A 23,374-nucleotide genomic window follows, 5' to 3' on the forward strand; every position below is an offset into this window, starting at 1 on the left:
CCAAAATTTCAAGTGACAAAATATGTTGCATATATACATCCAATATATAAAACCAATTTCTTCAAACTTGGTATATTTGACTTCTCTTTTGACAAAATATATTGGCATGCCCTGTTGAGAAACAATTATATTAAAATTCATCAGCAGAGATGTAAAAAACATAATGATTTGATGGGGAATTAGTAATGTGAAATTTACAGAGAAATTACTATCCTTAAAAATTGGTACAATTAAAATCCTGAATTATTGGCAGGTTTTACTATACCAGAACAATTGTGGACTAAATAAAAACATGGAAGGCCTTAGTAGATAACTTCCTGCATTAATTATACCAACCACAAGAATGTAATAGTAAAAACCGAATTCTGAAGTACCTAGATGTCACACAATAATCCAGGCTTTATGAAAACAGCAGAGTAAATCACCTCTATTTCAGTTGAGATTTAGCTTTTCCTGGCATTCTAAAAAAAAGTCCAACTTGATTAGGGACGTTTTAAAAGAAAGAATGGATTTTGACTCATATTTATCAACATAAGTAGTTGTGGATATCATACTACCTGTCAAGAATCAACCATGCACATTTATGGCATCCTCCTGATCTAACTCTTCCCAGGTTACAGATAAAATGGCATTGTTAAAGGAAGAGGTTACATACCCATTTCATTAATAGTTGCTCTTGCTTTTGAGACAAAAGAACTAACTTCACTTGAGTGCATTTTTGCTCTTTCTTTAAGGTCAGCACCTGTAAGTGACATTTCACACACGTTAGCAAGCCGGATATAGTACAGTGAATATATTTTCAAAAGTAAAATATTCCTGTATTCAAAAGAAAATATTAAGTCTGCTTTGAGACAAGGACAGTTCAAATTGGTCACATGCATCTTCCACAGATTTCAAGGAAAACATGGACTCTTTATCAAGGAAAAACAAAAGACGAAAATCAAATTCCCACCACCAGATTATCATCAAGTATATTCTTGCTGGTGACCTTTCATATTAAAATATTTATGAACAATAGCATTTATGCGAGTATTTTGTCTGACATATACTTCTATTTTCCTAACTGTGTCACAAAGTCTGACAAATACGTGTTTTTCATATGGTGCTCTTGTTATTCTTTGATTGGTAGGTCACAAAATACCTAGGGTGCATGTTTTTACATTAACAGACTACATTTATCTTAATAAAAAATTCTATCGTGGACCTAGTACCATTTTTCAACTCACTTTAGTGAAATATATTTTTTAATAAGTTACATATTTTTTGTTCTTCCAAAACATGCAAAAACTTGACATTTTTAATCCATTTCTTCATGAATATATGAAAATAATTCTGTTTTAAAAGCACACTGTATGTAGAGATTTTTACCAAAATGTGTTTTTAAAAATTCACTGATGTGCAAAACTGACATTTTATCTCATGAATGTGTAAAGAAAAGGAGAACTGGAAAGTAATAATAATAATAGCTAAATACAGACTAAGACAGGAAGTCCATTTTTCTTATAGAAAAAGGCAAAATCTGCATATACACATTTATTCTCTAAAAAAGTGCAACACTCCCATTCAACTTAGTGTGTATGTCATCCATTTGGTAAAAATGAACCTATTCAGTTAGTTTCTTGGCATATGCCTGAAAAGGCTAAACAAGGCATATATCCAATGCTAAAAACAGTCTCATGTTTCTCCACCCCGAGAATCAAAATACTATCCATTCAGGAAAATGTATTGGACTCAGATTAAGTTAAGACTGTAACTCTGAATTTTAAATCAAGCAGTTATAGGCTCCCTCTTTTACCTTTCTGGACTTAACTCATGCTAGATCTTCTTGACGCTCTTCATCAAACAGAGGTTTAGGTATACTTTTCTTGACAGCATCAGTTGAAACTCACAACTTCAGTGTCACAGCATTTTCTGATACACATCCAGCTGCTGTGTTAAGGTAATATGCCCAATAATGCAGCTCTATATCTCCCCTTCTACTTCCATCATAGCAAAGCTGCTCATTTCACTAAAACTTTTGTTCTCCTTCTATGCATATCAATATAAAAACAATGAAACAACAGTCCTGACTGCATTTGCATGTTTCCCACTAAATAAGGTCAAGTTTAATTCATACTACCAGACACCTTGCCAAAAGCTTCCAAACAACCTTCTAGGGTATGCCCCAACTGAAGACAGTAGGACAGGACAGATGAGCAGGCAATACAGAACAGGATTTACTGTGGTCAACTGAGTCTGCACTGCAGCAAAACTGCAATTGCTTCCTTAGCAGTTCACAATCAATGCATGGGAAAATCTTGCCAGTAACCTGAAAAGCAAACAGAATTTGCATCCCTTAATCTGGACAGAATAATAAATCATATAAAACTGCAGGTAACTTTCAGAAATGCATTTATGACAGAGTTGTGTAGATAAAAGGAGCTTTCTAAAAAGAAACTTCACGACAAAACCTGCTTTAAAAGTTGTATCAGCAAGTGTGCAAATGAAAAAACAGCACTTCTCTGTTATCACTTAATGTCTGAGTCTAGCTTCTACAACTCTGCCCAAATCATTGCCTATATAAGAACAGGAAGAAACTGTGTTTTATGAACAAGAAAACTGTATGGCTGGGCAATCTGACTCAAAACCTCCACACATTTAAATCCTGCTCAGTGGGCATACACTTTAAAAGTATATAAAGAAAACTTCAAAAGAGAGGCACTGAACCTAGAAAATACCTTCAGCATAACTGTTAAGAAAATATATTGTCAAGATAATGTTGTCATCTCGTAAAAGAATGAATCCTGTCTGCAACTGCTAACCTAAAGACATGTAAATCCTTTCAGTTTTAGGTCAGTCTGTTATACAACAAAGATAAGAGTGACTTGCAAAACACCAGTCAGAAACTACAGACACTACTGGCCTTGCAGTTTCAGACATTTTGAAGCCCACACAATCAGTTGAGTCTTGCTTTAACATGTATCTCAAGACTGTTGGATAAAGTGTCCTTTAGCTGAACATTGCTCATTATACGCTAAAAGGATTATGTAACCAATATGCAAGTGTGTAACCAGTTGGCTCTTTAGGGTGTGAATGTAGTGATAAGATTTTTTATATAATGCCTTCTACTTTTCTGGCTGGCATGCTGGCTTTATTCCAGACTTGCGCAACTCTGTTATAAACAATATCTCATCTCTGTGTGTTAAATTTGGCTCATTTGTATGCATACCAGGTAAAGAACCCTGGTTTTGGGACAACAATAAAACTAAAGAAATTTTTAGGTTTTAATATATTCAGACTCACTAAAAAAAAAAAAAAAAAAAGGACTTAATTTAAAAAAATCTAAAACAAAAAAAAATAGATTGCAAACTTCTCCCTTCAGTTAAAATATGTCATTGAAGTTATTTACAGAAATCTAAATTTTCAACAAAAATTTTTGTGAGAATAGATTAAAAGGTAGCTGCCAATTAAAAATCAATGATTTTGAGTACTGAAGAAAAAATCTAGTACAATAGCTGATCTTAGTGCCTTACTAACTTCTGTAATCTTACATTTCCCTTTTTAAGTATACCTCCCTTGTAACTGCCAAGTTAATGGAAAAAGTTCTTTTTCTAATCCTTTCTTATTTTAGGCCTCCAAAGCATAATAGTATTAAATGAAGATTTTTCAGGGAAAATACTTTTAGGCAGAAACCATTTGGTGCACTCCAAGAGAACACATGCCTTGGCATCCCTGGGTTCACAGGAGATGGAACTGCCACTAACTTAATACTTTTGTTCCTGTTATAAGATTCAACTACTGATCAAAGAATTCTTGAAGAATCCCTTGACCCACATAGCAGAGAACTATTCACGTTTCTTCAAAATCTGTTCTCAGGTCAGAAGAAAAGTTTAAGTTTCTGAAGACAGCCATGAAGGAGAGCGCAGGTTCAACCAGAGACTTCTGCTCTCTCAGCTACTGAAATCAAAGACCCTTTCTCTCACCCCAAGTTCCCTACTTCAAAGTATCTGAAAATACTATTTGCCCAACTGCTGAGAGCAACAAAGTAGCTAAGCTTTTCAAACCACAAAAACTCTAACAGAAGAAAGCTCTGTAAGTTTCCCATGGGCCACAGCTGGAATCTGCAGACAAATTTGGCCCATCTGCTGCCCCACACCCACTCCCCACAGACTCTGGAGGCTGTTCTGTGGGTCCATGACTCCACACCATGCCGGACACAGGGCTCTCTAAGCCATTCTTCCCAAAGATCTAAGGGAAGGAGAACCTGAGCTAACACTAGCCCAGGCAAACTAGCTGTTGCAGATTTGTTTCTACACTGTAATTATGTCCCCACATTCATCCTGTTTGTACTGAAGCATGAATCACTTTTTTCTCCACATTACACTTTCTGGCGTCTTGATGCTTTGTCCCACGAACTGATTCTCAACCACTCAGAAATGTAGCAAAAGCTAGCCAAAACCAGCTGTGATTCTAGGGGTCACGCTCCCAAATTCTCACCTCTCTGCTCCCAGCACTTTACAAACTCCCTTTTATAGACTGTGCAATGCCATTTTCAGGTTACCAGCTGTTAGTATAGAACAAGAGAGAAGTGAAACAGTGAAAGACTACACTGACAGTGCAATCAGCCACTTCCTCCTACAGCTACATTAATTAGGATTAGGACAGGTACTCTCCTCCACTTGCAAACAAACTCCTCTTGAATCAATTTAAGCCACAGTAGCATCACTTCTAAATTTATAAAGAAAACCAGTAGCAGCGAAATTCCCTGCAGAACAGTCCCGTTTGCAAAACACCAGTACAAACAGCAGTCTTTTGAAGGTCTGCTCACCAGCTAGTACATAAACTGGTATTTGCAGATCAACCTGTGAAATTACTGTGAGGAAGATACATGCTGTTTTAAATACTACCCACACTTCTACTGAGGTTTGTCAATCTGAAAGAAAATCTCTGTTTGATTTGAAACTATATCACTTTCATATTTCCCCACTCCAACACTGGAAGAACACAAAAAGCTTAGTTATTTTTTACCTTACTTCCAAAAAGTATAAAAACCCTGATGTAACCAACTCTTTTAAACATTTGGCTACTCAATGGTTGGCTATTGTACACTGTCAGTCTAGAGAGATTTTGCAGCATGTGCTTGACTTGCATTTCACAATGATGCCAGAGACAATGTTTATTTGAGGAAACCAAGGGCAGTCCAGCAAGATAGGCATATTTCTGTTATTCACCAGAATTTTTCTGCTTACACTTCTACATGACAATGGTGGCTATTTAACAAGAGAGCACACAAAAACAACCCAAGTTTTACAGTGATTAATCTGACTTCAGGCCTCTTGCCTTATTTGGACATTTTCACCCACTTTCTAAATATAATTTATATACTGTTGAAAAGGTAAGTGGTGTGTTTGAAAAAATCTGTTCCAACATCTTTTATAAGCCTCACTTTCCAAATACCATAAATGCCAAAAATTTTCTTGCATAGTACTGTTCTACACAATGCTTTAACGTGTACTTCCAAAATACAACACAAAAGCTGTAAACTAAAAAGGCATAAAATTTAACGGTTTATACATCATACTTAAAATGTTAACCTTACTTGGTAAATACTTTTATTTAAAAATAAGTCTTTTAGAAACCTGGCACACAAAAATTAAACTGTGAAGTTATTCTACCACGTGCTGAAAGGCGCCCACAGTGCCTTTTCTCTGAAAAGAGGAAAGGAAGTGACACATGCACAGGCATTTGAGGTAGAATAATGTATTACATTTTTACAGCAGCAATGTTATTTTGAGCTTGCCCTTTGATCTTGCTATAAACACAGATCAACCAATTCTGTCAGCACACCAAAATCTGAATCAGGAAGTGACATCTGTGAGCATCAGAAGATACTCTTTCACATGTTCTGTACAATCCTCCTGTATCTTGTTGGCAAGAACTACGAACGCTGAAAACGGCAAAACAGAGGCACCACCTATAATATGTTTAATAACGCAATGAGACAGGTTGAGGAATTTATGAAGTAAACTTACTATGCTGTCAACTAAGAGTACAAAACACGCACTACCTCACCAATTAAAAGGTTAAGAATTGCTATGCACCTAGGGTTTATTCCTACACAAAGTAATTAAGAAGTCTGTGAGTTAATATCCCTCCTTCTCCACACAGAAAAACAGACAGTTAAGATGCCAAACTAAAACACTGAGGCAAATGGTCATCTTTGAGACACACTATAGATTAAGCTATAACTAGTGTTGAAACAAACAAACAAACAAAAAACACCCATTAGCATACATGTAAATATCTTTCTTCAAAGACAAATGTGTGCATCTCCTAGACAAGTCACTGCAGGAAATCCAAGTTTAGCTGAAATCATTAGCAGAACCCCAATCAACTTTTATGAGGTTACAAATACCGCAAAAAGGGAGCTGTACATGCATATTTGAGGACAATACCAGAGCCAATCTAAGTTCAAACTCAGAAAGATTTACCAACAACTTTTTCTCCAAATTTCCAGTAATTTCAGAGTACGTCAAAACTTTTCAATGAGGAAGGAATCCCATGACATTTAGTCTCAGTCTCCCCACTGTTTTACCCAAACTCTCACATCTTCTCATACTTAAATTTTTCCTTGATATTTATTTATATGTGTGAAAGTAAACAGATATGATCATCACTTTCATGTGGCAAGTATGACTTACATCTCTACATTTTAGTGCACTTCATACTAGCATTTTTAAAAATAAATAAACAAACAAACACACTTTAGCAATTTAAACAAATCAGGTGGGAAACAAAAAACACAATGATGAAGAAGTCAGTAACAACGCAAAATATTAAGCCAGAGTCTAAAATCTCATATAAAACGGAATGGAGAATTCCAAAAGTCACATGTAAGTATCAGGAATTCTATTTTTCAGATGCACAAAATCATTTGAAAGCACACTATTAAGATCCATAATTTTTTTTTAATTAATCTAAGTAAGGGTACCTATGCTTACAATCATTAGGAAGAAATTTTAACCAAAAAAGTAAACCCGGTATACTCCATGGGACCCAACCTTAAGAGTGAATTAATATACCTAAAAGCTGGTTCTGAAACCCCAAAGAGCTATCATCAAACAGTCACTGGTCAATCTTTGGTACAGTTACACAAACATAATAAGGATGTTATAACACATTTTTCATAATTGCCTGTTAAATAACATTTTGTGTAAGAAACATGTTCACAAGAACATTATCACAAGGTTTTTAAAAGCAGAAGACTTCATAATTCATCTTTCATAACTTAAGAATAATCACCTACTTTCTCTAGTAATTATTTGTTTTATTTACAGCAACAACAAATCCTGTTGCACACCTGTAGAGATACAAATTTTGCACACACCAGCTGAACTGAGTACAGAGAAAAATGCATTTACATGTAACTTCGACAAAAAAAAAAAACAAACAAGGTGTATCCTAAATTTCAAAACAACATAAGAAGAACGCTGCCTGCAGTCATTTTAGTCAAAACAGGTTGGCATGAAGGATGACAGGTATGTTTCCTACATCAGGAAGTAATGTCAATGAATAAAATTATTTCTTTTTTACAGGACTTTATATTCCTGAAGTTCTCTAAATGTGGATATCTGATTTTTAAGTCAAAACTTAAATTTATATTCTTCCATGTAAGATTTATTAGCACGACTTGGATATCTTTTTACCTGTATCTCCTCTGTGTCACAGAAAGGTTCCTGAGAATCATCAAACTGTGAAGAACAAACAAAATGCCTGTAACTCTTGTGTACTGCAGCCTTTGGCAGGATGCCAGTCCTGAGAATTCGCTCTGGTAAGATGGTAGTTTTGCAGTTCCCCTCATATGGATTATCTCATATCTAGCAATATATTACATTAAGATCAGCATATTTAAAGCACTTGCTGCTAAATCAGTTCCCATAACTGGGATATTTCAGAAAGTGTAACATTTGGGTTTTTTTAACTTTTCCTTTTTTCTTTTAAGCTTTTGAATCACAAGTTTTTCTTAAAGGCCAAGGTACTAATTCAAACAGGTTTCCTCCTCAAATCCAGAATTCGTGAATATAAATAGCCCTGACTTCATATATGAAAGTCCTACGATCCCTTTACAATGCTTATGCGAATTCAGACCAGATATAGATTAAAGTCAGTTGGCTTTATTTCCATCCTGTCTATTGAGTTCTAAATTTAGAAGCACCCAATAATATTCCTCCTGTTAACCTTTTCTGCCACAAAAAAGGCAGCTTGTACCTCACGTCTTTCCTGAATTCATCTTCACTTGCATAAGAGGAAAAGAAAAATCATTATAAGCATCTTAATCACAGAATCATTCCAGTTGGAAGAGACCCTCAGAATCATTGAGTCCAAACATAACCTAACTCTAGGGCTAAATCATGTCCCTAAGAACTTCATCTAAACACCTTTTAAACACCTCCAGGGATAGTGACTCCACCACTTCCTCGGACAGCCTGTTCCAATGCCTGACAACCCTTTCTGTGAAGAATTTTTTCCTAATATCCAATCTAACCCTCCTCCGGTGCAACTTGAGCCCATTTCCCCTTGTCCTATCACTTGCTACTTGGGAGAAGAGACCAACACCCTCCAGGCTACAATCTCCTTTGAGGTAGTTGTAGACAGCAATAAGGTCTCCCCTCAGCCTCTTTTTCTCCAGGCTGAACAGCCCCAGGTCCCTCAGACTTGTGCTCCAGATCCCTCACCAGCCTCGTCACCCTTCTCTGAACCCTCTGCAGCAATTCAATGTCTTTCTTGCATTGAGTGGCCCAAAACTGAACACAGGATTTGAGGTGGGCCTACACCAGCACTGAGTACAGGGACACAATCACTTCCCTAGTCCTGCTGGCCACACTATTCCTGATACAAGCCAGGATGCTGTTGGCCCTCTTAGCCAACTGGGCACACTGATGGCTCATGTTCAGCCAGCTGTTGATCAACATCTCCAGATCCCTCTCTGCCAGGCACTTTTCCAGCCACTCTTCCCCAAGCCTGTAGTACTGCCTGGGGTTGTTGTGACCCAAGTGCAGGACCCAGCACTTGGCCCTGATGAACCTCATACAGTTGGTCTCAGCCCAATGATCTAGTCACCACTTGTGACTGGCTGCCACCTGGATTTGGCTCCATTCACCACAGCTCTTTGGGCTCAGCCCTCCAGCCAGTTCTTTACCCATCGAAGAGTACACCCATCCAGACCATGAGTAGCCAGTTTCTCCAGGAGAATTCTGGGAGATACAGTGTCAAAGGCTTTACTGAAGTATAAGTACACAACATCCACAGCCTTTCCCTCATCTACTAGGTGACTCACCTTGTCATAGAAGGAGATCAGGTTGGTCAAGCCTTTCATAAACCCATGCTGCCTGGGCCTGATCGTAAGTTTCTCTTGTATGTGCCATGTGATGTCACCCAGGATGATTTGCTCCATGACCTTTCCTGGCACCAAGGTCAGACTGACAGGTCTATAGTCCCCCCGATCCTCCTTCCAGCCCCTCTTGTAGATGGGCATCACATTTGCCAATTCCAGTTAACCAGGACCTTCCCAGTTAGCCAGGACTGCTGGCAGATAATTGAAAGTGGCTTGGTGATCACCTCTGCCAGCTCCTCCAGAACCCTTGGGTGCATCCCATCTGTCCCCATAGACTTGTGGTGTCCAAGTGACGTAGCAGGTCACTGTTTCCCCTTGGACTATTAGGGCTTCATTCTGTTCCCCATCCCTCTTTTCTGGCTCAGGGGGCTGGGAACGTGGAGCACAACTGATCTGACTGCTAAAGACTGAGACAAAGAAGGCATTTAGTACCTCAGCCTTTCCCTCATTTCACTTCTTCAAAGAAAATTTTTTCCTAAACAACAAGCAGTTTTCTTCATGACACTTCCATCATCCAACAACCGCCTCAGTCACTCCCTAGTCTCTAGTAACTCTTATGGAGGCAAAACATTGTATAACTATCACAATAGGACTTGCTGCACTTTCCTCCATGGCACATGAAAGAGACCAGTACTGGTGGAAATGTACAAGAACAGGACAGTTACCTGTTTCCAAACAGTAAGTTAACACAATATTAACTCTGATGCTGTGCTGTGCCTCACTTCTAGTGACCTCTGCCAAGCTAAAAAAATCAGGACTAGCAGAAGACAGGTAGGGACACTGCATCATCCCTGACTCTCGGATACAGAATTACTGGAGAAGAGCCAGAAGGAAAAGACACTGGTGGCAGCAGTGAAGGTCACCCCTTAAGTGCCTAAGAACCACAAATACAGACCTCTAGAGTGATCAAATCATGACAAACCTGTTTGTCCCAATCTTCATATAATTCCTCATACAACAGCCCAGCTACTTAAACATGGGAAGGCCATGAGCTTACATGTTACATCATGGTAATGATAAAAATCAGCATTTAATAAAAACCAATACATGTTGCAATTATCATTCAACACAGAGCTTTCCTCCTCTCCACCCCCCCCCCAACCCCCCCCCCCCCCAAAAAATAAATAAAAGTAAAGCTATTTCCTAAAACACTTGTATTTCTATGTTATTTCCACAATAACCATTAGAGAGGTACTTCTTTAATCCAGTCATTCTGGTAGTCTAAACATGTAACTTCCTCAAAACACTTTTCATTTTCATATTCAACCTTCACTAACAGAACTTCAACATTATGCCCATAACATGGTGTGCACTGACTTTCTGGTAACGAATAACATATTTCCAATCAGAGAACCATCAAAGCTGCATTTCTTTACCCCACTATTTAGTTCCCAACAAACAGTGGAATAATTCTGATTTTTATTTATTCTACATCTTCCATAAGAAAATCCTCTGAAGAAATCAGCACTAGAGTTCTTGTTTTTTAAACAAAGTAAATTAAAAAGTAATTTACTCAGTAGAGTAAGAGTGTATGGGTATTTTGACACCACCACTAATGAAAAAAATAGCATTAATGTAGTACTGCATTTCATTTTCATCAATCTCAATAGCTTTTCAGTGAGTCTCCTAATATTTAATCTCTTTAATGATAAGTGACACAGTTTTCTACCTTCTACTAATAAGCAGGCATTCCTAAAACTTGCTAGTGGTAAGATTCTTCATCTTTCTTCTTCAACCATAAATGAATAGTGATACACAGACGGAATATTCTTGGTAAATAGCACTAAGCCTTTCAAACTACAGAAATATGAATACAGACAGAATCTTGAGCAACTTACTCTTTGTTCCACTTCGATTTCTAGTAAATTAAGTAATAAAAAAAATACAATTTTCATCGCACTATTACACATGACTGAGTCAAATCTTTTGCATATACTATATATCTAACCATTGCACATGTTTTTTTAAAGTTAACAGGAATTGATACTGCTGGGTTTATCTGCTTTGATTAGTAATAATTACAAAAATAGTTAACTAACAGCACGCCCGGTTTTAAGAGCTGTAACAAGAAAAGGAGGAAGTGCATTATGTGGTAAAAAAGAGAAAGTCAGAATCTCTTCTGAAGAAGTCCCCAAGTCAGTACTCAGGCATAAATCCTATTAAAAAAAGAAGGAGTTATTCCTGAGAAAAACCACCATTTGAACTGTTATATCACCTGAATATAGATCAAGGCACTGGTGAAAGCGTTTTTCTTCTTTTTCTTTACTCTCTATCCCATCCCTCGATTTGAAAGGCACCACCCGGTATCTCTCTACATGTCTTCTTTTTTTTTTTTTTACAGTTATCAATATTAGTCGTATTGTTATATGAGGTGGAAGCTTCCAGCATGCCAAGATTCAATGACACTGGTTTCTCTGCAGCTATACAGCAAGTAATACTTCTTGTGGAACATTTAAAGAAGCAGGTAACTAATACATGTAGAATATAACAGAATCACAGAATGCTGGGGGTTGGAAGAGATCTCTAGAGATCACCCAGTCCAATCCATGTGCAAAAGCAGGTTCACCCAGAGCAGATCGTACAGGAATGTGTCCAGGAGGGTCTTGAATGTCTCCAGAGAAGGAGACTCCACAACCTCTCTGGGCAGCCTGTTCCAGTGCTCTGGCACACCCAAAGTAAAGAAGTTTCTCCTCATATTCAGATGGAACCTCCTGTGCTTCACTCTGTGCCCATTACCCTCATACTACTGTTGGGCACCACTGAAAAGAGTCTGGTCCCATCCTCTCGACACCCACCCTTGAGATGTTTATAAGCATTGATAAGATCCCCTATCACCCCTAATCACCTTTATAGTCTGCCGCTGGACATTTTTTGTCAAGAATATCTGTAGCAATAATCATGACTTGTATCCTCACAACTACAAGATGATCAGTCTCTGCATACAGCAAACCAGAAACAAACATGAGGAAACATTTGGAGTAATGGCCTTAGAAAGACCAGATGAGGTGACTAGTGAGTTTGACCACAAGACTTCTCAGGCTATAGCTGGCGAGAAGAACAAGAACTTTTGTGGGAAAACTCAACCAGAAGAAAAGCCTTCTGGGTGAAAGATACGGAGCTCAGCTTTGGTTACTTTAACTCTATTAAGAAAGCTTACATCTTGATCTCAAAAAAAAACCCAAAAAAGCAGCATTAAAATCACTGGCATTCCTGCACAAACATCACTGGCTCTATTAATACTGGGCCAGCACTCAAGGCCACAGTCCTGCCATTCCACACAGTACTGTGTGAAAGTAAGGGCTAGTAAGCATTTGCGCCGTGAGCGGGAACATCTCTTTAATTATGCTTTGTTCACATAAAAGTCGGATAGAAAACCAGCAGCTGCAATTCTGTTTCTCATAAGTGCCAAGTTAAGCAGCTCACAAGCAATACTTCCCCGTATTCCCAGTGTCCCCAAAGGCTTCAAACTGACTCAGAAAAATAAATTAAAATGCCTGAAAATAGCAAAATTTCCCATCAATTGAATGTATTTTTAGCACTGATGTTGAACACTCAATTCCATTTTCTAAGGACTATTTTAAAATAGTTCAGAGACACTTGATCTCTTCTATTGAAAAAAAAATATATATCCAACAGACGTGTCAGCAAATTACTTCAGAGAAAGAAAGCTAAGCAAAGGAGATCCAACACTGGAATATTACTTGCCATCTGGAGGGGCTTAATAAATTATACAGATTGGTGGTATTTGATCCCAGAGTTCAATCACGTAAAAACTATGTCCATTCACATACAGTCAGTAAGTTCCAGCTAGTGACACGAAATCCACAAAGAAATCTTAAAATCAACGAGAGACTATTTTAGGCCTAAATTTCTTATATCCTACAAAACTCTGCTGTTTCACTATTAACATAAACTACTGACATGAAGTTGGAAAATACTGAGAGAGACATCACAGACAACTTTGTATCTGCACCTTTCATCATTAAGTAGCTTTTTAGGGACTGTATTTTGTGTAAAACAGGCAGGAGACACAGCATTTCTTTTACTTATCTTTTAAATTTCTTTTGGTGTAAGGTAATAAAAGAGTTGCCTCATCTATATGAATGGAAGCACACATACATTTCTATTTATTAAAGCATATGAGATCAGCACTTAAATAGGAAAAAAGGAAAAATTTTATAAGGTAAAAATGAACATAAGGGAAATTTCAGAATTTCTTAATTTTCATATTTCCTATGTCACTTTTACAAAGGAAAACACTGTAAAAGGTACAGAACAAATGTCCACTGACTGCATAGAAAAAAAATGAACTACATACAAGATTCAAAGCATCTTCATCATGGCCAGGTCTCAACCTTATCCAGTGTCATTGCACGAACATATTATGACAGAGTTGGTCTTCTGTTCACAGCTATAAGAAACCACTGTAAGCACCAGGCAAAGAACAGAGATGATAAAGTAAATTTTTTTAAGTATTGGAAGTTTTTCTTCATGTTTGTGGCAATTAGAACACATATACATAGCTGCATTGTGCGTTATTTCATCCACATTATAGATGGAAGCAGATATGAAACTAACTCTTGTAAATTGTCTTAAGATAAAAATGTCATAGATTCAGATATGTCTAAATACCTCTGATACACGATCATTTTATTGTTTTCAAGGGCAAGTGGAAAATAATTCTTTACCATGCAATGACTATTTTCGCCCCTTGTTGCACCCATGTATTCTATTTCCAGCCCACATTACCACATGAGATCAGATTATTTTTGCAAGCAGGTTTTCTCAGCTAAGGATATAAATGGCAAAGCAGGCTCAGTTCCCTCACCAATAAAGAAACCAGGTGCCATAGGCACTTAGTACACCAAAGTAAAGGATTAGTTAGCTCATACAGTGTACTGTGACAACCTGCCTCAGAGAAACATGAAGAAAAACAGCAGACTTCACAAACCAAGATGTCAAATACTGACAGACATGGGTATTTCAAATCGAGGTGTCTACTTGACTGAATATTAATACTTAAGGAAGATATCTAGAGCTTAGACATCGTAGTGGAAAGTCAGATGTTCAGTTAAAAATAATTAAGTTCCTCACCTAAGCACAAACACATTTAACAGTGGTGTCCTGGGTAGCAGAGGCCAAGCCAAAGGTTACCCTTATCAATCTAGTATGAGTAGAGGTAATAAATAATCTGTATCTTCCTGTTAAGTACTCTTCACCTGGTTTTAGACACTTTAAAGCCACACAGGTTTCAACCATTTTATATGGAGCATAGATGAGCGAGCGTAACTTCTCACAAAAAATGGATTCATGTGCATGCCCTGAAAAAGCAGCAAAAGAGCTAGCCAACAAGTGGAATTAAGTCTGCAGCTTTTGAGAAGATGTAGGAGAGACTATGACAGACATGGAATTTACACATAATAAAGATTTGATTGCTTTCTTTTAACCATGATTTGCAGATGATTAAAAGAGTGAGAATTACATGAACTAAAACAGCCACCCTCTATCATAATCACGTTACAATGGGTCTGGTACCATGTCAGAGTCAACCAAATTGTTCAACACCCTTACTGACCTGTTATCATCAAGCTAAGAACAACTTGATACTACTAAAAGTCTATTAAAATGCTCCATGTTTTCTGTGCAATAAAAAAATTGATTGAAAATCTAAAATACATTTACCACAGAGATGTACAAGCATCTTTGAGAAACAGATGAAGTTCCTGAATTCTCTTAATGCAGGTTAGGATACTAATGCAGCTTTCAAGAGAGCTGAAAAAACAAATTAAATGTTTTCACTCTTACATAGAGAACTTTTTGTCCATCCAAAGATACGAAATTAAAAACTTAAAGCAAAAGCACATTACTGATGCAAGTCTATGAAGACAGTCAAACAACACTCTGTAATTTAGAAATAGAAATAGAAATAGATCTCAGACTGCAGATCTCCATACTGCAGTAAAAACTGCAACTGTCCATAAGCAGTGAGAATAACAATCCCCATAAGGCATTTCTCAAAGTCTGTGCAAACTGCCAACCAAGAAGAGCTATAAGTACAGAAAGAATCTTTTTTCCAAAACCTGCGTTTGTACCTCAACAGCACTGAAGATATTTTTGGATTAAAAATAGCTGAAGAGCACCTCCCTACATACTGAATTCTTGGTTAGAGTTCACCACTGCACTCTGAAAATAGAATGGGAAAAAAGAATAACCCTCTAGGGCTGAAACACCTGTTGGAACAGGATTAAAGTCACTTCAAGCATCCCACTAGCAAAGTTAAAAAGGAGTATGGTAACTTTATAGTAATGTAGGTATTCATTACCATACAGGACATTTTTGGAGCTACCCCAGATTTCATTGCTGTTGTCATTTTGTCATACAAGACTATAGTTTTGCACTGGGTTTGATTCTGGCTGACAGCTAGGCCCCTACCCAGATGCTTGCTCACTCCCCACCAGCAGCATGGAGAAAAGGGAAAGCAAGGCAGGAAAAAACACCTCATGGGTTGAGTGAGATAAATGCAGTTTAATAAGGGGAGGGGGGGAGCAGAAATAATGCAAAAGCAAACATCCACCAGCAGATCAATGCCTTGCCAGTCCCAAGCAAGGTCTGCTTTGGAAAAACAACTCTCTAGTTCTACTGCTGAGCACAATGTCATATGTTGTGGAATGTTCTCTTGCTCAATTCAAGTCAGCTGTTCCAGTTGCTGTCCCCTTCCAGCCTCTTGCCCACCCTCAGCTGACTGTCTGGCAGAGTGAGAAACAGAGGGGGCCTTGATGCTGGGCAAGCACTGTTCAATGACAGCTAAAACACTGGTATCAACACTGTTTTGGTTACCAATCTAAAACACAGCACCATAATGGCTGCTATAAAGAAAACTGGCTGCATCCCAGCCATGCCCAGTACCAGTTTATCAAATAAGACCACTACTACTCTAAGCATTTGTTAGCAAATAGGTCAGCCACAGGTAAAACAATCAAAATACCAACAAAGAGATACAGAAAGCTGATACATACTAGAATATCAGCGGATCCACGAGAACTGTCCTGTGAATTCAAAGAGCCTAAAGATACCAGCAAAGACTGCACATATATTCCTGTGGCTTTAGATATTAATTCAATAGTTATCTAACTCTCATACACCTGCAGGAATCTACCCAGCCTATAGCTAGCTTATAAAATGGTAAATTATGCCATATTAAGGATTTTCCTGAACAGGAGAATCTTGAGTATACCAAGACTTTGCTCACTTACATGAAAACAAAGACTATTCAGACACAGCATCCTCTCCACTGGTCTACCCTAACAAATCAAAGATTTCAGCAGCACTGAATCTTGCAGTCCTCAGACTTTGACACACACCAGAACTGGTCTGGTGATGGCTATGCACATTTCCAGTCAAGTCCTTTTTACTACAGCCAAGTTCATCTGTGCATCTCATTTGCACACGCAGGTCATTATAAAAAATTCTTACATGGTGTCATGTACACCAATAGTCATCTAATTATAAGCTTTGACAATATGAGATTAAAAAAAAAAGGCAAAAAAAAAGGTGTGATAAATTTAAGTTAGCAGCTGTATGCTAAGTTCAACACAACTCCTAAGCAGTGCCACAAGGACTCCAAAAGTCAAATCAAACTGTAACAAGCATATGAAATGCAGGAAGTCATCTGTACAAGCACCACAGAAAAAGTAGGTTTGTATAAACCTGGTAGAAATGCTAGAGAATACATTTTTAAAACCAGAATTCAGTGCATTGCAGTTGCAGTAGATACATGATATAGTTTGCCTTTCCAACCTATACAAGCCCCAATAAGCCAGTTACACCACCAAAGACATCTGTGGATTAAACCTTAGAGAAGTGTTATCTAAAAAAGATGACAAATACAGAGCAAAACTATTTCCGATTACTCTCTACATAGTGAAATACAAATGTGGATATATTTTATACCCAGAAAGCAGAGGTTCTTTATAAGAGAAACTGGGAAAACAAACTGTCCAGCTACCTATGGATATCCACTGCAGAGCACAGTTTTCCCAATATAAAATGTTCTGCATTCACTTCGTATTTTTTTCCATTTTAATTTACTCTATTGTGGTAAAATCCACTCCAGAAAAGACTTCAATATTTGAAAATTCTTTACAGCACTTTAAGTAAGATCTGCATACATGTTTCACTACTCTAGGTGCTCAAGTGAGGTGCCTTTCACTGCTTTATAATCATCCTGACAAGATGTTGCTTTCACTTAAGTTCCAGGATGCACTTGAAGATGCTTCTCCACAGCTCCTGCTTATGTCACATTTGTACACCACATCACTACAAAATTCTACTCAGGACACTTCTGCATCATTTCTGTAACCATTCAAAAGGCCTTGAGTATTGTGTCAGTTTCAAACATGTCACAAAACTGCAGAAGTTCTCCAGCTGTTCACGATCCTATTTAATTTGCTTGTTCGCAAGCCATAGGGCTATAATTATTCTCATTTATGAAATGACATTCAGTCATTTCATTATAAAATTCCTGGTTCTAAAGTTAGGCTCCAACCTTTTATTTTCAATTAAAAGAAAGTAAGCAGCACTTTCAAAATTTTCACTCAACTTAGTACAAACTAGATGTAGGAAGGGAATTCAAAATGACCAAGTGTATCCTTCAGACATTTGTCTCCCTAGGTTTTCTGTACAGCTACTCAGAAGCGAGGATATCCCGAAAATAACTCTGACAGAATACACTGAATCTCCTTTCACCAGTATATTTATGCATTGTGAGTACTTCTCCAGAACATAGAAACAAATTATTTTGTACCTAAAATTTCATTTTAATTATTTTAGGCATTCATTTTGATCAATATTTCCCATGCTTTTGCAATAATCTTTTTAAGGGTTTTGGGAAAGTCATTCCTGTCTCCTGTCACCCAACTCTGATTAAACAGTAGCACTAAAAAAATTCCACTCTCTCAGAAATACATCTTTTACCTAGAATTTAATATTTTTAGTATTTTTAGGTTGTTTTCACAAAAATAAATTCCAAGAAATATGAAGTTCGCTGTGTATGTTCATTCTGAAGGCTACAAGCCTAAGACAATTCATTGAACTACTTAAATGCAATAATTTAAAAAATTCTTTTTTTTTATCAATGATCAAAACTTACCACAACCTCACTATGTTCTCCAATATCCAAAGATACACTTTAATTCCACTTTTATACTTTACAGCACACATAAGTCAGCTGAATGACACCAAGTATAGTATAGTCCTCTGTTGCTCAAAATTAGTTCTAAATACAGATATCCATCACACAAAATAATCCCATACTCCAAATAACTGAAGTAGGTGTTGGTTTGCAGTTCCATGTGATTGTATTACAGAGTCCAGCCTTAGTCTTACAATAGAAAGTACTAGCTTGATCATGCCTATTAAGTCACTGTCCACGAAAATATTGATTTTGCTTGGCATTATCACCACATAACTAGAGGGCAAATTAAGACAGATTTGTTTTTTGGGGTATATCTTAAGTAATAGCATGGATCTCAAGTCAAAGATGGTTTCAAATCTAGTAGGGCAGGAAAAATAAGAATGCTTATATTATTGGTATAAATTTACTTTTTGCATTTCCATTTTTGAATCACATGTCACAAACCACACAAGAGAAGGAACGGTCAGATGTTCTGTTTCATGAGTTTCAAAAGGCAAATCTCAAAATTACATCAGAAAAATACTGCTAAAAAGATGGCTCTCTAGCCGGCTTTCATAGTTTATCTTTCACTAATAGCCTGATCTTAAATTTGTTGTTCACCATCTTTGTGCTCACAAATCACAGCAAGCTGTGGTCTACAGCTCATTCAAGACCAAAAAAGGAAGAAAAATGGCATGGCAATATCCACAGCTAGGATCCCAGCTGAATGCAACCAATTACCAGAAACTTTTTTTTATTTTTAAGTTTTATGCTGTAGCAATATTAGCTATGACTAAAGTTGTCTCTTCTTCCACTAGAGCCTAAGATAAACTTTAATACAGAAGAAAAGTACACTGTGGTTGAAAGTACCTTCAATTCAAATAGCCTTCTATCAGAGGAAGACTATAGTTTCTTTTAGACACAAATATAATATTTTTTATAAATCGCTGCTAGCACTAAAGGAGTAACCGAACTATAGCCATAATTAGAGAACTTAAAACTAGAGAGGGACGCACAATATTTCATGGACAAGTGTTTAGAGCACACAGTGTAGGAAGAGAGTGACATCTAAACAGATATCCTACACAAGCCTGATAAAAAGAATCTTGCATCTCAAGTACAGGATGGAAGAAATAACAAAGCAGCTACAGATTTAGTTTCTTCTGCTGAGGTTAATCCACTTTAGCTTTGGTAATGTACTCATTACACAGCACTGGTCACTACTCAGTCAACTTCAGAGACAGTTTCCTGACTACCTTTATTTAGCCCATTTTTCATGCAAGTTCCTCTGAGGCTTTATATGACAAGCTTATCACCAGTTTCATAGGACCTCAAGAATACAGGTCTTACCTCAGTCTTTTTTTGGATAATCTAGATGTGGTGGGTTAACACCCTGGCTGGCTGCCCACCAAGCTGCCCTCTCACTTCTTCTCCTCAGTCAGATCCAGGAGAAAATACAATTAAAAGTGCTCAGATTGAGGTAAGGGAAAGGAAATCACTCACTAGTTACCATCATGGGCAAAACCAATTCAACTTAGGAAAGATCAGTTTTATTTATTGCCTATTAACTATAGGGTTAGATAGTGCAAAACAAAACTAAAACCATCTCCCCCCCACACTTTCCATTCTTTACTGTCTCAGCTTCATTACTAACTCTTCTCTCCCCACTGCTTTACAGCGCAGGGGGGATGGGGAATGGGGGTCACAGTAAGACCACAGCACGTCATCTCTGCCACTCCTTTTCCCCTGCTCCAGCATAAGGTCTCTCCCAGAGCAGACAGTCCTTCAAGAACTTCTCGAACATCTTCCCCATGGGCGACAGTTCTTCAAGAACTGCTTCAGCATGGGTTCCTTCCATGGGGTTCAGTTGTTCAGAAAAAGACTGCTCCAGTGTGGGTCCTCCACAGGCCACACCTGCCAGAAAACCTGCTCCTGCACAGGCTGTTCTCCAAAGGCTCCTGCCAGTAAGCTGCTCCTTAAAGGGCTCTTCATGGGCTGCATCTTCCTACAGGGCATGTCGACCTGCTCCAACATGGGGTTCTCCTTGAGCTAAAGTGTGGATACCTGCTCCAGAGTGGTTCTCCATGGGCTGCAGGGGGTTAACCTGCTTTGCCATGGTCTTCTCCAGGGGCTGCAAGGGAACTTCTGCTTCGGCACTTGGAGCACCTCCTCCTCTTCCTTCTTACTGACCTCAGTGTCTGCAAGGCTGTTTCACTCACAGTTTTTCATATTCCTCTCACGGCTGCTGCACCTTTTTTTTACCATTTCTTACCTATGTTATCCCAGAGGTGCCAGGAGCATCACTGACAGCTTCAGCTTTGGGAAGCCAGCCATGGGTACATTTTGGAGCTGGCTGAAGCTCCATGTGCCAAACACAGGAACAGCTCCTGGCCTCCTCTCGCAGAGGCTACCTCTCTGCTACCAAAACCTTGCCATGTAAACCCAATACACTGCTTTAAAAACTCTATTCCCAGTCACAGAATAACTTTAAAGGAAGAATACACAGGGTGTTTCAAAAAGATGGACCCAGTATGTTAAAATTACACAAAAATTTACAAAAGGTTTAATGAGTTACAAAGTTTTGGTAACTTTTTTATAAATGCTCTATGTTCCCTCCCCCTGCTGTACCGACAACACCAAGATGGTAACTGATAGTTTGTAGTTGCAGAGATATAGTCATTTCAAATTGGGTCCATCATTTTGAAACACCTCATATATTTAAAAAAAAAACCCCACCTTTCCCATAATTTTCTGAAGTGAGGCACTATAATCATCAATGAGAAGGCAGACCAGTGATCTCAAAGTTTCATACCTGATTAGAGCTCATTTAAAGATTACACTGCTGTAGACAGTCCCACCCAACTTCCTACCTCACTCTTTGTGCCTGCCTCCTCATAAGAAATGGATCACTCTTTTGGAGATACAGAAAACAAACACGGTTCTATTCCCACATTCTTATTGAAAAACTCACTGGAAACCTCTCATTTGTATTTTTTCTGCAGCTAAAAGGTGTATGTATATTTATCTATTTTTGCAGCATAAACTAAGTGTGCCATCATGTAGTGCATTAACTACAAGCAGTTTATATTTGCCAATTTCCAAGTATTTTGTTCTACAATTAGTCAAAAGGTTAATGTAAACATGGGCAGAATAACATGCATCAAAGAACACTCTTAATTAATATGAACTACATTCCACATAGAATCATGTAAGTGATCAATCAGGAACACAGCAGTTCTGCTGTACCTAAGACTGAAAACAAACTTTTGTTTAAGATGAACTTTTCTAGCTCTCAAAAATCCAGTCATTCCAATTTCTTCTGAAATTCAGTATGCCTCCTGAAGGCAGAAAGCAGAGGAGCATTTGGAGTTATTTGACTGAGGTGCCTCCAAAAGAAAGACATTTAAACTAGTTTTTCTTATTGGGATTTTTTTCTGTATAGACTAGGGGATCGAAACACAATCCTAACTGCACATTTTATTGGCTCAGTTTTTCAACACGTGCTCTACAGAACCATAAAAGCTTATTAGTTCTTTCAGAAAAACACCACCAGAAACAAAATTAAGAAGTAAAATAACTGATGTCAGACAAAGAGAAGCTGCAGAGTTCAAGCTCAACAGGTTACTATGCACATACTCACTAGATATAGCCATCACATGGCTGACCAATCTGATGGATTTCACATAATTCATGTTGCTCTAGGGGAAATGCAGCTGTCATTGAGCCTAGTAGTCTACAAAAAGCTAGCATCAGTTTGAATCTGAAGCTTCCTGAAAGTCCAGAATGAAAAATAGATAAAAGAACACAGCTACGGTCTACCTCTGAAGGTATTTATTTTGGAGAATGGAATGTATGTACAGCAACAAAAGTATTCAGAAGACAATAAAATATAGTCACATGTGATCTGAATCCTCAGAAGGGAACAGTGTAGTAATACATGAATTCTTTTCTCTGTTCCTGTGCAGGAGCTAAAATCTAGAGGATTAAAATATGCCCTGAGAAAATACACCCTCTCTCCTTGCTTGCTTAACAGCAACTGGAGAGAAAAAAGAGACTACACCCACAGTAATACTTCCCTACCACTCTTGCTAGTTCTACAAAAATAGGAGTAGGTCAAGTATTTGAGAGCTATTACGGGACCCCTCTCCTCCTCCACATCAAAACCTCCTAAACAAAGAAGTCTTCAAGTATCTGCTCCAGCAGGCTTGTCTACTTCATAAAATTCTGACAGAAAAACTACACTAGCTGGAAATGGCAGCCGGGAACCACACACCATACAACCAGTTCAGCTGTGTTGGAAACAAAATTCTGATGTAGACAAGTTATGCCAACAGGAAAAGCATGTGTGTTGGCTTTACTTGCACCACAGACCCAGACGATGCATTTTTGCTGGCAGAAAGATTACTTCTGCTTTTCCAAGTGGGGGCTTTATTGGCCAAGCCACAGTGACTTTTAGTTGAGAAGCATCAATACCCACATATTTCAAATTGTCTTGAAAGTTAGTTACAACAAAAAATAAGTTAACTATCCATATTCTGATATGACAGAGATTTCCAAATTAAGGTCTCCAAAGAACATTTTTTCAAATCTGTCAACTAAAAATAGCCCCAAAGCTCTCTTTCTTTTCTTTGTGTGCACTCATATACAAAGCAAGGAACTCCACAATCTCAAAACCTCTATTTCAACTAGTGTAGTTCACTTTGGAGAAGCAATACTGAAAACCCTGCTCTTAACAGTCATACTCTAAACATACTCACCAAAAAACTCTTGAGAAGTTACAGGTTCTGGCCCCTGAAACCTTTCCTTCTAACTCTCCCATGCAAAAAGAA

At 37.9% G+C, this 23,374-nt stretch overlaps 1 protein-coding gene across 1 annotated transcript in view; it reads right to left on the reverse strand.

Annotated features, from left to right (window-relative positions):
• The window catches only part of AUH (AU RNA binding methylglutaconyl-CoA hydratase), a gene marked incomplete at its 5' end in the record, with an annotated part of 107,187 nt that overhangs the window by 73,259 nt on the left and 10,554 nt on the right, over positions 1-23,374 (reverse strand). Inside the window, one exon of the mRNA XM_080362642.1 lies at positions 656-742. Coding sequence (XP_080218768.1) covers positions 656-742 — 87 coding nt within the window. The remainder of the gene's footprint in view (positions 1-655; positions 743-23,374) is intronic.

The sequence above is a fragment of the Nesoenas mayeri genome (assembly GCF_963082525.1).
Source record: "Nesoenas mayeri genome assembly, chromosome: Z".
NCBI lineage: Eukaryota > Metazoa > Chordata > Aves > Columbiformes > Columbidae > Nesoenas > Nesoenas mayeri.